Source organism: Micromys minutus (genome assembly GCF_963924665.1).
Source record: "Micromys minutus genome assembly, chromosome: X".
NCBI lineage: Eukaryota > Metazoa > Chordata > Mammalia > Rodentia > Muridae > Micromys > Micromys minutus.
In genome coordinates, this window is record NC_137970.1 from 17366295 (window position 1) to 17382694 (window position 16400).

A 16400-nucleotide genomic window follows, 5' to 3' on the forward strand; every position below is an offset into this window, starting at 1 on the left:
CTGAGAACAGTTAAAGTAAGGGCATTCATTGGTAAAGAATGGTTTCTTGTACCTTCAGATGGGGATGTGTGCTGGGAGGACCCTACTGAAGCTGAGAACAGTTAAAGTAAGGGCATTCATTGGTAAAGAATGGTTTCTTGTACCTTCAGATGGGGATGTGTGCTGGGAGGACCCTACTGAAGCTGAGAACTTGGAACCCTCAGATTCTCAAGGGTTTATCTCACCTGGGGCAGTAGTCTCTTCATGCTCAGCAGAAGATGAACCCCAATCCACACCCCCTAAGACAATGCCTTTTCAGCTTTGACTGAAAAAACGAATCCTTCATTGTCCACCAAACTAGCAGTGACTTTCTCCGCCGGTTATGGAAGCTTAAAATGAATAGGATGGCCCCGTCTTTAGACGTTAACTAAAAGAATATCAGAGCTTATCATATTTAAGTTTAAGATATTAAAAGAATATCCCCCAAGGGACATTGCCATCTGTTCTAAAATTTATATTGTTTGCAATTGTATAAGGGATAATTATATCACATTATGTGTAATTATGACCCCGTTGCTGTTTTCATTTGGACATAAAGCATGGTATAAGGAGATAGAATGGTGTACTGAGTTGACAAGGAGTGGACTTTGGTGGCTATTCTTGGTTGTTAAAAATTTGGGTACTTCTGTGAGGAACTTTTTTTCTTAAATCATTTGATGTGTGAAGAACCACTTCTAATCAGTATTTTTGAAGTAAAGGGATACATCTTTAATCCAAATCTTTTGATGTAGGAAGATCCAGCTTTAATCTGGGCTATACCTTCGTCCGTGTTCTATATATAAAGGACACGGAAGACAGAAGCTTGCTCTTTTTTAAATTTATTTATTTTATAAAATATTATTATAGCTCACAAAATTTATTACATAATAATATATGATGGTTCTTTTTTTAAAAAAAAAAAAGATTTATTTACTTAATATAAGCACACTGTATCTTTTTTCAGACACACCAGAAGAGGGCATCAGATCCCATTACAGATGGTTGTGAGCCACCATGTGGTAGCTAGGAATTGAACTCAGGACTACTGGAAGAGCAGTCAGTGCTCTTAACTGCTGAGCCATCTATCCAGCCCAAGCTTGTTCTTTTTGCTTGATTATTTTCCTTCCAAGGGCATAGCAAGATCTTTCAACCATCTATTAGAATATGCTCAATACGTCATTTCCTTTCTGTAAGAGCTAATGGTTTAAATACATTTTAAATATCTTCCTAATTCATTTAATCTATGCTGTTTAGTTGGCTCCTATAGTATCTACAGTAAATGAAAATGTCCAGGCTCCATCTCCATCTCACCAGTTAAAAATGGTGTACCCGAATATGCAGCTATGGCTCTGCTCATGCCTGACTCCCTTTCTAAGCTGGGATTCTCCCACAGTTACTCAGTACTTCTATTAATCTAGTTGCTTAAGCTGAAAACCCTGGCTTAGACCTTACTCTTGTTGGACACACCTCATTAAGAATTCCTTTTGGCTGTAAGCAACTAGCCAGAATCTCTCTAATTTTCACTATTCTGGCATAAAATACTAACATCTTGTTCCCATAAAAGCCCACATTCCACTCACTCATATCTCCAAACAGTCTATTTTCTATCAGTAATCAGTTTCTGAAAACATGTTAGTCTGTAGCCTAAAAACTCTCTAGTGGCTTTCTCACATCAGAATTCTCAGTCCCCTAAAGGACCTGATGGTCTTCTGCCTCACCTCCTTCCTATGTTTTAGATTTCATCCTGTGTGCTTGTGGACACACATAAACTGGTTCACACATGGAGGTCAGAGGACAACTTTATGTAGTCAATTCTCCCCCTTTCCCTTTACATGGGATTGAACTCAGGTCCAGGCTTCCTCAGGAAGTCCCTTTAGCTGCTTGTCTACAATTTAAAAAAATATCTCATACCACCTCATCTATTTCTCAATACTATTGACCTTGCTTCTGCCCCTCTAATATTTCAAGAATCCGTCTAAACCACAGACTTTATACTTATTTTCTGTGCTTGCACTATGTTTCCCTAATGATATGGCTCATTAATTTTCTTTACTTCTTTATTCGAGTACCGTTTCATCACGGAGGTTATTCTTGCTTTCTGGAATAAAATCAGTCATTGTTATTTGTTTCTGTCAACTTGACTGAATCATAAATTGTACAAATGCATCGCGTCCACAGCCCTGGTTTTGTTTTTTGTTGTTGTTGTTTTATTAAGGTAACATTTAAGTTGGTAGACTAAGTAAAGTCGATTGGCTTTCTACTGTGGGTTATCCTCATCCAATGAAGATGAGAAATAAAAATAGAATGGTTCTTCTGGCAGACCAGTCATTTTTATTTCCTATTTTTAACTAACACTGACGTTCCTGGACTAGCATCTGGACTGGAACTCACCTCTTTAGTTCTGCTGTTTTTCTAGCTTCTGCGTTAGATACCTGGTTAGATATTAAGGGCTTGGTGTACGTTTAGGTTGAACACCTTCTTCATAGGTAACTGCTTGGAAAAAATCCAAAAAAAATGAATTTTAATAGATGTTAGAAAAATTGGACCTGAGTCATATCTCAGGCCCTAGGAGGAAACATGACACTTTAACTGCATGAAAAGTTAAACAGGTAACTATTTATACTTGGTGCCAGGACCTCTAAACCTTATGAGAAAGCTGATAAAGAATGTATTATTTCCTCTTTTGTAAGACAACCTGTGGTGGTTTGAACGAGGTTGGCCCTTAAAGGCTCATGTTTGAATACTTTAAAAAATTTATTTTATGCATATGAGTACACTGTAGCTGTCTTCAGACACACCAGAAGAGGACATCAGATCCCATTACAGATGGTTGTGAGCCACCATGTGGTTGCTGGGAATTGAACTCAGGACCTCTGGGAGAGCAGTGAGTGTTCTTAACCACTGAGCCATCTCTCCAGCCCAATATGTTTGAATACTTGATCTCTAATTGGTGGAATTGTTTGGGAAATAATAGAAGATACTCTGAGGCTTCAAATGACCCTGCGCATCCACCCTCACTCCTGTACCCTCTGATTCCTGGGAAATGATAGTCAAGTGAGCTCACAGGTGCTATTTAAACCAGCATGTCTGCTGCTTGTCTGCCCATACTAGCCGCTGCCTACCATGATAGCCTTAACCTTCTGAACCCTAAAGGTCAAGCAAATGCTTTTTGCTATAAGTTGCCTTGGCAAGATGTTTTATCACAGCAATGGAAAAGTGACTAAGACATGCCTAAGACCCCAAGAGGCCAATACAAAGTCCTGCAGGAAATGCTGCTTATTCTAGAAATCTTTTAGAAATAATATTCAGTCTGCGTAAAGTACCTACCAAGGCTGTTGTCATCTTGCCCATTGTTTGCTCTCATCCCATAACTGTATACTCTAAACCAACTGTGTCTATCTTTGACAGTATATTCTGTATGTCTCCTCAGAATACTTTTAATGGAGATCACAAGGGCCAGAAGACAAATAGAGTCCAGACCAAGGTCCTGATGGCATGTGAACTCAGACTGAGACATCACTGGCTGTTCTGTGTGTCTATTGTTTGCCAACTATAGACCTCGAGAATGTTTCAGATCTCCATATGGTTATGGAGTTATAAGCCAACCTTTACATTTACACACACACACACACACACACACACACACACACACACACACACACACACACACAAACCTCTTTTTCTCTTGATAACCCCAAACACATTTTTTTTAAAAAGATTTCTTTCTTTATTATATATAAGTACCCATAGCTGTCTTCAGACATACCAGAAGAGGGCACCAGATCTTATTACAGATGGTTGTGAGCCACCATGTGGTTGCTGGGAATTGAACTCAGGACCTCTGGAAGAGCAGTCAGTGCTCTTAACCACTGAGCCATCTCTCCAGCCCCCAAATACATTTTCATTTGTTGCTTTAACAGACTATCAGGAATTTGGTGGCTTGAAATAACAGAAATTTATTATAGTTCTGGAGGTCAGAAGTAGGATGTGTTTCACAGGTCTAAACTCCGGGTGTGAACATGGGTATTTCCTCCTTAAGCCAGTTGGGGAGAACTGTCATTTTCTAAGTGGTTCCGCACATTTCTTGATTTGCGGTTACCCACTTCCATTTTTAAACCCCACAACAGTGATTTCAGTCTTTCTCAGTCACTCTTGATACTGATTATCCTACCTTTCTTCATAGACATTTAAAAGGCCCTTGCATGTTGTGATAAATCAATCACCTAAGAAAATCTTATTTAAGAACAGCTGATCAGTAGCTTTAATTGTATATGTCACTTTCACTTCTGCATTCTATGGAACATATTGGGAGGAAGTAATTATTCTGCCTACCTCAATGCCTTCCTCCAATATAGTTTTCATTTTCTTCATGGTAGATATGTCTCCCCAGTATAGCATACTTAACTGGTAATTTTTCATTTCCCTTATTCAAATGTGAGACCACAGGTTTTCTGGGTTTGTCTTGGCTCTGAAGATATTATTTGGACCATAATATATTGTGGACAAAATATCTTCTGACTACAGTTATAAGGCCTGTAATTTTGTTAGTGAGGAGTTAGTGTTCGTGCTTTAAAGAGAAGCCTCCAGTTTCAGTAGGAAATCATAAGCTGTATTTTGTAAAGCATTGTCTTTGGAGACCTAAAATGGATGCATTTTGCTTCTCCTCTTTTAAAAGGGCCCCAGGAAAGTGGAGACTATACTCCTTCACAGGAGCAGATAAGGGAAAACTTACAAATAGCAAAATTGCTTAGGCATTACCTAAATCTTTTTCAGATCCAAAATTTTTCATTTTCGTTACCTGTTGAGCATTTTTCATCTTCTACTGTAGGAGTTTCTTTCTCTTTCTTTCTTTCTTTCTTTCTTTCTTAATAAAGATGTATTTTTATTTAACTGCTTTATCTGCATGTAAATTTACATGCCAGAAGAGGGCATCAGATCCAATTACAGATGGTTGTGAGCCACCATGTGGTCGCTGGGAATTGAACTCAGGACCTCTGGAAGAGCAGCCAGTGCTCTTAACCACTGAGCCATCTCTCCAGACCCTGTGAGGGTTTCTTTCTTTTTTTTTTTTTCTCTTACAACATTATTTTTAAAAAAGAGGGATATATGTACAGATTTTTAAAGGCATTTTGGCATAGCACTATATGAATATATTTTTGTCAGTACTCAGATCTTTTAGAGGTTTGATAGCATGCACTGAAATCCCACTAGTTCCTATAAGCATAAAGTACATGTAGAAGAGAATATAACATGGAAACAGTCAGTTTTTTTTTGGTGTGTATAAATTAAGCATAATGATCTTTGAATACCAAAAATTGCCACAAGGCTATATTCTTAGCTCTTGGATTATTAATGATTTCAGGTCCAGGTGTGCCACATTCTGATAGGGTGCTATACATTTATTTATTTTTCCTAAGAAGAACTGAAGCTTTCACTTTTTGGTCTTTGTTTTTCTTAAACTTCATATAGCCTGTGAGTTGTTTCTGGGGTATTCAGAGCTTTCTGGGGTTAGTATCCAATTATCAGTGACTGCATATTATGTCTGTTCTTTTGTGACTGGGTTATCTCACTCAGGATGATATTCTCTAGATGCAGCCATTTTCTTAAGAATTTGGTTAAGTCATTGTTTCTGGTGGCTGAGTAGTATTCCATTGTGTAAATGTACCACAATTTTTGTATCCATTCATCTACTGAAGGACATCTGGGTTCTTTCCAGCTTCTGGCTATTATAAATAGAGCTGCAATGAACATTGTGGTACATGTATCTTTGTTGTATGTTGGAGTGTCACTGGAGTATATGCCCAGAAGTGGAATAGCTGGGTCTTCAGGTAGCACTATGTTCAATTTTCTGAGGAACCGCCAGACTGATTTCCAGAGTGGTTGTACCAGCTTACAACCCCACCAACAGTGGAGGAGTGTGAGGGTTTCTTAATCCATTCAGCAAAGCCCCAGGGAAAATGGCGTGAGAAAGATATGTGTCTGCGTTACTATTTTTATAGAACATACACAGAGGTAGGCTAATAGACAAATTACATGCACAGGAGGGCACCTCATAACTTTCTACCATTAAGGGAGAATGAAGTTCAGGAAGACCATATAACTTCAGGTATGTGAATGAGTTGTGGATTAGATTACTGGAGTCTAACCCATAGCTTCTCCAATAGTATATAACTGTGTTTAAATGATATTAAACAGTTTTCTAACTTGCAAAATGGAAGTCAGAAGAGTACTCATCTCACAGAGTCCTCATAAAGATCAAAATAATTTTTTATAACACACAACTTCATACTTAAGTACTAACTGTTTTCATTTGGAAACCTGGCTAACCCTTCACACTTTATAAGAGCCGGTAAACTGATAGAAAGTGAAAAAAAAAGTCAGGTTCAGTAAGAATCAGTATCCATACTCTTCTTATAGTAATGACTACTTTCATTTGTAATATATTACCTATAAAACAGAAGCTTCCAAATTATTCATTTGTTTAAATCTACAACAGTTCTGTTTGATCTCAAACTTGATGATCATTTTGAGAATCAGTAATGTGAATTTTTTCCTTATATAATGTCTGGTGAACATGTTTTGTTGTAACTGCTCCCACACCTAATTTCTTTTCTCTGAGGCAATGGTTTCCAAAATGTAGTCCCTGGATAAGTAGGTTCAGCTTCAGCATCACTTGCAAACCTGTTAGAAATATAGATTCATGAGGCCCACTCAAGACCTACCGAATGGAGTTCTCAAGGTGGGCCTGGGACAGCAATCTATGTTTTGAGATTTTTTTTTAGGTTTATGTGCACACATATATACCACATGTGGCTGGTTCTGGTAGTGGTTAAAAAATGGGTACTGGCTTCCCCAGCACTCAATTTACAGATGGTCGAAAACCACCACACGGCTACTGGAACCAAACCTGAGTCTTGTATAAAAGCAACAGGTACTCTTACCTGTTAGGCACAAAGAATGCTTTTTAATGAGCTATCTCCAAGCGACTGTGGTATACACTGACATTGGAGAACCACTGTCCCAATGGCACTTCTAATTAATGTTTTAAGGCCCATCCTATTTGGTGTTATTGAATACACAAATAAAATAGTAATCACTGTTGGACCTCAAAATTTTTCAGCTCGTCAATCTTCCTTTCTATGCAGATTTTATTCATTAATTCTCTTGTTGCTTCCTAGAACTGCTTTTAATCTTTCAACATTTTATTTATCCAGTCTCTCTCTGTGCATACATTTATATATGTGGGCATATGTATAAAGATCGCAGGTCAACCTGCATGAAACAATCTTCACCTTCCACTTTGTAGTTTGTGGAAATCAAACTCAGCTCACCTGGCCTGGCTGTGACTTTTTACCTGCTGACCCATCTCACCAGCACTGGAGACCTTCAATCTAGAGCAGGCCTGGATTACTCATAAAGCTTCTTCAACTGTTGTCAGTCTATACAGTGTAGACAAATTACTTTTTAAACATTGAAGCTACATAATTATCCTGCTCAGTGGCTTCTTGTGTTTTCCGTTCTACTGTAAAACTCAGATATCACAGATATCAGACATTTAAACTTTTCTCTGGAACTTGAGGCTAAACTCTGGTTCCATTCTTTAACTCTATTTTATACTTTTCCCCACTAAGCAAGTTCTATTTTGTAGCGTAAATGAAACTTTTTGCTCTTAGTGAAAAGTTCAAGACATAAGAAAAAGAAACACAGACACTGGAATCCCTAACAGCAGAAGTTTATTTACATTGAAATTAAGGTATGTGTGTGTGTGTGTGTGTGTGTGTGTGTGTGTGCATATATATATATATATATATATATATATATATATATATATATATATATGAACAAGATCTTGATAAATACCTGCCCTGAACCTCCCTATGTACGTACACAGGCTGGCCTCAAACTTGGAGCAATCCTCTTGCCACTGCTTCCCAAATGCTGGGATCACAGGCTCGAGCTACCTTGCCTGGTTGAGTTACGGAATATTGGAATATATTTAATTCATGCTGGGAAAACAGTAATACTTCAAACTTACATGTATATATTTGATAATGAATACAAGAGGTGCTGGGAAAGACTTTGGCATACACAACTATTAAAAGCAGGTTATCAGAACACTTAAACACCATTAGAATCATGTTATCAGAACACTTACATATATGGCCTACGTATACATTACATCAACTTCATAGACACCTCATCTTCTAACTCCTCAAGCTATTTGAATAAATAGCATTCAAAGATAAACGTTAAGACTGGGGAGTAGAGAAGAAATACAGAAGCAGTGAGCATCACAATATTTCAGAGCCTACATATAGGAATACAATAAAATTAAGAAACAGTGTTTCAACTTGTTTGTGTGAAACAGTATTCGGCAATGTTTAGCGCATGAGAAGACACTGTTTTGGTCCATCCACTCTCTCCAGCTTTTCAAAGTGTTTTCTGGCATTGCGGATGTTGATCAGAGTAGCTGCAGAAGCTGAGGGTGGGGTGGGGAGACACCCAACAGAGTAAGAAGGGCAGTCAAAGGAATGTCTGTCTAGTAAAAGCAAATCAATTAAAAGATCCAAATCCTTCAGTGTGTGCCAGAGCACAGGAGCAGAAAGCCTCAAGCTATCAAAAATTTTCTATTTGTAAAGCAGATTTGCACATATCCTAAATATAAATCCCAATCTTTTGGTTTGAGATATAGAATAAACCTCAATATTTTATCTCACCTTTAAACATAAACCTAATATAGATAAAGCCAGGAGAAGAGAGATAATTTAAACACATGAGAATATTTTGGAGACACTGTAAGAACCTTTAGTCTAATGGCTTCCACGGTATAAAAATAACAAATACGGCCCCTTAATACCCATAACAGAAACATGTGGCTGTAGAACATGCAGGGATCCACAAAATGGTTCAGCTTTTACTAACTTACAGGTTAAAAGGCTAGTCTTTTAAAAGTTCACAGATCTGGGTTCTCATTTTTTTTAAAACTCAACTTAGTGATCTGCTTTCTTAAGTACTCATGAAGCAAAAACACAGCACCTAGGAAAAATCCTTTTCCAGCTCCAAAATATACACCTATTAAATAAAATTACTCAACATTCCTACTACTATTACTATTACTAATTTCTTTAACTATTGCTATATATGCAAATATATATGCATATATTATTCATGTATACTATGTGTATTATACATTATTTACGTATTATAAGATGTTTACCATGCTTGCCATGTTTTAATTGTACAGCTCAGTGAGATTAAGTACCTTTGTGTTACTGTGCAACTATCCCCACTATAAAATAATTAAAAAATATCTACTAAAGTCCTACCTCTATGGCATTTGCTTAAAAACTCTATAATTTTGAAACTGTGTCAGCAAAGTATAAACTTACGGATGGATGGATCAGACATCACGACCATGACGTAAGTGTTGGATGTGAATATGTCAATGAAAGCAGCAAAGTTAGAGTTCCTCACTTCCATACTCTGGAAAGAGGCAGCCAGCTTGCTATGGGAGAAAGGAAATGGTGGTTAAAGGAAAAACTAACATAAGTTGCATATTATATTATTTTGATAGCTGTATCTTAATTCACCACGTTTTAAATTTCTGTGGAAACTGTACTGATAAACTTAATGTGTTTAAACAGTCCCTGATGTAGACTCAGAAGTGAAAATGGGCCTAAATCTTGACACGTATTAAAAAGTGCTACCAAATATTTTCTAAGAGTTCTTATAATTAGCATGCAAAGTAATGGGTTTCATTATGGCATATCTCTGTCACATAAACACAGACACACACACACACTTTGTTCTCACTTTCCCCTATTCTCCCAGAACCCTCACCCCTCACTGCTGTGAGTTCATTTATCCCCAAAGCAGTGCATCACATTCCTCTTTCTTCTCCCTAATCAAATGTAAGATATCTTCCGATACTCTAATGGTTCTATTTCTTATTTTTATGACCTGCATAGAGAGACACAGATTTACATGGAGATTTCTCAAATAAGAGAAAACATGGTATTTATTTGAGTAGCTAATTTCACTTAACATAATATTTCCACTTATATGCACAAAGTCTTCTTTAGCTATGAATCTCTTGATGAGCACCAAGGCTGGATATGTTATAAAAATCCTGTTAATATATATCAATAAGATGGATGTGTAAGTATCTCTGTAGACCAGTGCACTGTTCCCAACCCTCCTAATGCTGTGTCCTGTTAATATAGTTTCTCATGTGTGGGGACTCACAAATTACCTTTGTTGCCACTGTAATTTTGCTACTATTATGACCTGTAATATAAATATCTAATATACAGGATATCTGACCTATTTGACCCATCAAGGGGGTCATGACCCATAGGTAGAGAACCGATGGACTATATTGTGCCATTAATCAACATATCTGCTTTAGCATTGGTATCAGAGGTTTTTGTCATTATGGCTCTGTAGTACAATTTGAGAACAGGTACTGTGATACCTTAACTGTGATCATTCTGCTTGAGACCACTTTGACTACTCAGGATTACATGATTCCATCTGAATTCTAGGCTTGGCTTTTATAGTTCTGTGAAAACTGTAATTAGAATTCTGTAATGAACGACAATGAACGAGCAACCTTTGTATTGCTTTCAGTAATATGGTTACTTTACAATATTAATATGACCAATCTATGAGCATAAAAGGTCTTTCCATCTACTAGTGTCTTCTTCAGGCTTCCTTCTGTGCTTTTAAAGTTTTCATTTTAGAGGTCTTCCTAACATGTTTTTGTTGAGTCTAATTTAGATTACTTTATTTTTCATTCATTAATTTATTTACCGGTTAATTTATTTCTTTTGAAGCAACTGTAAATGTGACTTCTTTCCTGATTTCTTTCTCAGTAAGTTCATTACTGTTATATGAAGAAACTACTCATTTTTAAAAAAGTTTTTTTGAGATTATAATTACACCATTTTCCTTTTCTTCCTCTAAACTCTCCCATGCATTCCCCCTTGCTTATGTGTATGCATTTTTAACTATAAAAGCACAACCTACTCTTTATAAAATGACTACTGATTTTTAAATGCGGACTTAGATTCCTGTTACTTTGTTGAAAGTATTAATTAAACAATTATTCAGTTGACAACAATTATGTCATTTGCAAATAGAGATAACCCTTCCTATAGTCATTCTTTCTTTTTCAGTGTTCTGTCTTTAGTTTTGGTCATTATACTGACTAAAATGGAAGGTGTGGGCACCCTGTTATAATTCCTGACTTTAAAGGAAATGCTTTCAATTTTTCCCCATTTGGTAGCATGTTTGTTATAGGTTTGACATACATAGCCTTTATTATGTTGAGAAACATTCTTGGTATTCTGAGTTTTTTCAGGCTTCTATCATGAGAAGTTACTAAACGTTATCAAAAGCATTTTCTGCACCTGGTATATAATCCTGTGAGTTCTATCCCTATGTTCATTTATGTACTTTGTTATACTTATTAACATATGTTGAACCAACACTGGATGTCTGAGATGGAAGCAACTTGGTTAAGGTATATAACCATAGCACGTTCTATAATTTAGTTTGCACGTATTTTGTTGACAATTTTTGTATCCATGTTCATCAGGAAAACTGGTCTATCTTATTTTTGGGACATCCTTATCTGGTTTCATAGAATTAATTTGGTAGTATTCCTTTCTTTTATGTCACATGGGACAGTTTAGGAAGGTTATAAATGTTTAGGAATATACCCATGTCTTTCAGATTTCGCAGGGCTTTATTTTTGAATAGAATTATTCAATGTGTTCCCTTAGAATACCCTGGATTTTATTAGATTCTACTGGAACATCCCCATTTATATTTCTGATTCTATTGATTTAATGTTTTCTTTTTCTTCTGCTTAGTTTAGCTATTGGCTTATCAATCTTGTTCAGCTTTATAAGGGAAGATATTTTGCTCTTAGTCTCTGTTTTATTAACTTCTGCCCACTACTGCTTTTAGGTTTGGCTAGTTCTTGTTTTTCTTTTTTCCTTTTTCAAAGTCAATGGAAGGGGATTTTATTTGGTCCTGGATCATGAGTCAGGTATGGCCCCAGCTTTATTTGACCTTCTTTTTGGGGCACAGGTTGTTGGTACGGCCACACTTTTTGCAACAGTTAACTGCACAAAGGAGCAGGTGTGTGTAACACTTGCAGCAGATCATCTTCAGACAAGCTGCTGAACGATGGCACAATGCAAGCACAGTACCAGGTGCAAGATGGATTCTGGATGTTGTAGTCAGTCATGGTGTGGCCATGCTCCAGTTTCTAGCTAGCAAATATCAGCCTCTGCTGGTCATGTGGCATGCTTTCCTAGTCCTGGATCTTGGGCTCAACATTCTCCATGGTATCACTGGGCTCATCCTCAAGACTGATGGTCTTGTCTGTTAGGCTCTTCGTGAAGAGCTGCATGTTGGTGTCTACTGCTGGCCCACCTCACGGAAGAGGAAGAGGATGGCTGACTAGAAACCTTTCAGTTCTTGTTTTTTTCTTTTAAAATTTTTAAATTTAATCTGTTTTTCATTTTAAAAGGCTTTCATTAAGGAAAGATCTCATCATTTCAAATGCCTTTGAATCAGGAGAACAAGAACCCCTTTCTTCCATAGAGAGTCCTGTCTACAGTACCTGTCCAGATCAAATGATTTAAATTTTTATTGTTTTATTTTATATGTATGAATGGTTTGCCTATATGTATGTCTGTGTACCATATGTATACCTGGAGTCTGTAGAGGTAAGCAAAGGGCATTGGATCCCCAAGAACCAGAGTTATGGATGGGTGTTAGCCATCATGTGGGTGATGTGAACTGAACATGGGTTCTCTGCAAGAGCAACAAGTGCTCTTAACCATGACGTCATGTCTTCAGGGCCCAATCCAGATTCTGACATTCTTTTTCATTTAAAAAATTCATTGCTTCCAGCTATGAGGCAAATTACATAAAACTTACAGAAACTATTTACATGTGAAGTGTAATAACCACACTTGAGATATCATTGTAGTCAATCACTGTTTGACAAAGAGTAGACTTATATGTCATATTCAGATTGATTCTTTTAGAACTTTATACATACATGCAATGTGTTTTGATCATATCCACTACTCTATTCTTCTGCCTTACTTTTCCAAGGTCCACCCTTCATGCTCCAAACCACTCTCTAAACTTCAATGTCTCTGTTTCTAACAATTAATTCAGTCCAATATAGTTAATTGTCCATAATTTTCTGAGTATGAATCTATGCACAGGAGCATGATCTTGACATTCCAGGAGTCATACTCTTAAAGAAAACAAACTCTCCTTCTCCTAATAGTGACTAATTGCCAACAACTCCTCAGCCAGAGGGACAGAGAGACATAGAGTCAGAGAGCAAGAGAGGAACCTTAGTTGAATCTTTCAATTTGACATATGGCCAACATTCAGGCAGATGGGTCTTTCCCTGTCTTTCTCACTTTCTCTCTTACACACACACACACACACACACACACACACACACACACAAACGCAGAAACATGTGGGGATACAGGTAATTATACTTCATTCTATATACCCCCAAATTTGTGACTCTCGACCCAGCTATACTACTCTTGGACATATACCCAAAAGACACTCCAACATATAATAAGAACATATGCTCTACCATGTTCATAGCAGCCTTATTTATAATACCCAGGTGCTGGAAAGAACCCAGGTGTCCTTCAACAAAGGAATGGATACAGAAATTGTGTACATTTACACAATAGAGTACTACTCAGCTATTAGAAACAATGACTTTATGAAATTCCTAGGCAAATGGATGGAACTTGAAAGTATCATACTGAGTGCACAGTCACAAAAGAACACACATGGTATGAACTCACTTATAAGTGGATACTAGCCCAAAAAGCTTGAAATACTCAAGAAACAATTTACAGAATTTATGAAGCTCAAAAAGAAGGAAGGCCAGAATGTCGTTGCCTTAGTCCTTCTTAGAAGGGAGAACAAAACACTCGTGGGAGGAAATACAAGGTCAAATAGAGGAGCAGGGATTGAAGAAAAGATCATCTGGAGATGGCCTCACCTGGGGATCCACCCCATATGCAGACACCAAACTCAAGCACTATTGCGGATGCTATGAAGTGCTTATTGGCAGAAGCCAGATATGGATGCTCCCACAGAGGCTCTGCCAGAGTCATATAGATACAGTTGAGGATGCTTGCAGCTAACCATCAGACTGAACGGGGCACCCCAATGAAAGAGCTAGAGAAAGGACTGAAGGAACTGAAGGGGTCTGCAACCCCATGGTAAAAACAACATTATCAACCAACCAAATCCTCCAGAGCTTCCAGGAACTAAAACACCAACCAATGAGTTCACATGGAGAGACCCATGACTCCAGTTGCATGTGTAGCAGATAGTATTGTCTGGCATCAATGAGAGGAGAAGCCTTTGGTCTAGTGAAGGCTTGTTTTCTCAGTGTAGGGGAATGCCAAGGTGCTGAGGTAGAGAGGGTGATTGGGAGACAGAACACCTTCATGGAAGCAAGGGGAGGGGGAGAGGGGATGAGAGTGGGGAAAGGAAGATAGCATTTGAAATGTAAATACAGAGAATATCCAATAAAAAATGGGACTCTCAATAGTATAAACTTAAAAAAACTCTCTCCCCAAAAAGGTTCCCCTTTCTCAGTCCTAAACATTATCCAGTTTCCAAATATATCCACCTTGCTATTACAATGGTGTATGGTTCTTAGAAATCGTTCTGTATTTTTTAAGAGCTTTTCTAAGCAAGTTGTTATGATAAATTGTGATGATATATAATAGTGTGTATATATATATATATATAGTGCATATATAGTGTGTATATATATAAATCAGAATAACCACTGTCTTAAAAATAGGCCTTATTATTCATATTTTAATTATCCTTTAAAAAATAAGCTAGTTGTTTTACTCTTAGAAGCACCCCCAAAAAGAATCTTTCTTAGTTTTCATCTGTGTGTACATGCTCATGCATGCACACATTTCTGCGTACACAGATAACAAGTTTTTAAAATATACTACTCCATGTGCATCAATACATGTGACGTATATACTATACTGTCTCTCCTTAAAAGCTCAGAGATTATTATGTAGTATGGGGATGGAAATACTGTAAGAACCAGAGGTCAAGGAATATGTAAGTATAAATGTATCTTCTAGAAATGACAGGACCACTGTATTCAGGAGCTCACAACACCTGAGGTTGCCTGTGTAAGACTCACACAAGATCAAGCCAGTCAACATTCAAGCATAGATTAGGGAGAAGCCCATTATCTCCAACTTCTGGCTATTTACATGATATAGCAATGTCATTGTGTATTAAAATGGCAGTTGTCCTACTGTAATGATAGCAAGGTGGGTATATTTGGAAACTGGATAATGTTTAGGACTGAGAAAGAGGAGACTCATTGGGGAGAGAGCTGTTTAAAGTTTATACTATTGAGAGTCTCAAATTTTGGGGTATAAAGAATAAAGTATCCTTATCTGTGTCCCTTCATTTGTGTGTGTGTGTGTGTGTGTGTGTGTGTGTGTGTGTGTGTGTGTGAAAAATAGAAAGAGAGCCAGAGAGCTTGAGAGCCAGAGAGTCAAAGAACAAGAAAGGAACCATAATTGAATCTTTCTTTTTTTAAATAGCTGTCTCCTGAGAGGCTCTTCCAGAGCCTGACAAATACAGAGGCAGATGCTCACAGCCAACCACTGGACTGAGAATGGGGTCCCTAAGAGTTAGAGAAAGGACTGAAGAAGCTGAAGGAGTATGCAACTCCATAAGAAGAACAATATCAACCAACCAGACTCCCCAGAGATTCCTAGGGATTAAACCACCAACCAAAGAATATACATGGAAGGACCGACTGCATATGTAGCAGAGGATGGCCTTGTCGGGCATCAGTGGGAGGAGAGACCCTTGGTCCTGTCAAGGCTCAATGACCCATTGTAGGGGAATGCCAGGATGATGAGGTGGGAGGAGTGGGTAGGTGAGGGAGCAGGGGGAAGGGTGATGGAATAGGGGGGGGGGTTCTGGAGGGGAAACCTGGAAAACGATAACATCTGAAATGTAAATACATAAAATATCCAATCAAAGAAAAAAATTTAAATGCAAATGAACAGGCTCAGCAAAAATAATTCTATGTCAGATCAAAAGCTTAAAAAACAGTTCTTGGGTTTTTTAAGACCTCAAGGTACATCACTGTTATTTGAGATGTCTCTAACTTCTAATGTGAACATTTATAGCTTATACACTTTTAGAACTTCTTTAGCTACATACAGACATTATGACAAGCTGTACAATCATTTTCATGGACTGCTAAAAAATGTATATCCCATGCATCCATGGTCTGGCTATTCTGCAGATATCTGAAAAGG

At 37.5% G+C, this 16400-nt stretch overlaps 1 protein-coding gene across 2 annotated transcripts in view; it reads right to left on the reverse strand.

Annotated features, from left to right (window-relative positions):
• Nucleotides 1-8399: 8399 nt before the first annotated feature.
• Nucleotides 8400-16400, reverse strand: part of RRAGB (Ras related GTP binding B) — a gene marked incomplete at both ends in the record, with an annotated part of 35377 nt that continues 27376 nt past the window's right edge. For both annotated transcript variants that reach the window (XM_080909719.1, XM_080909718.1), the window contains 2 exons: nucleotides 8400-8497; nucleotides 9408-9523. In XM_080909719.1, the coding sequence (XP_080765845.1) occupies nucleotides 8400-8497; nucleotides 9408-9523 (214 nt within the window). The remainder of the gene's footprint in view (nucleotides 8498-9407; nucleotides 9524-16400) is intronic.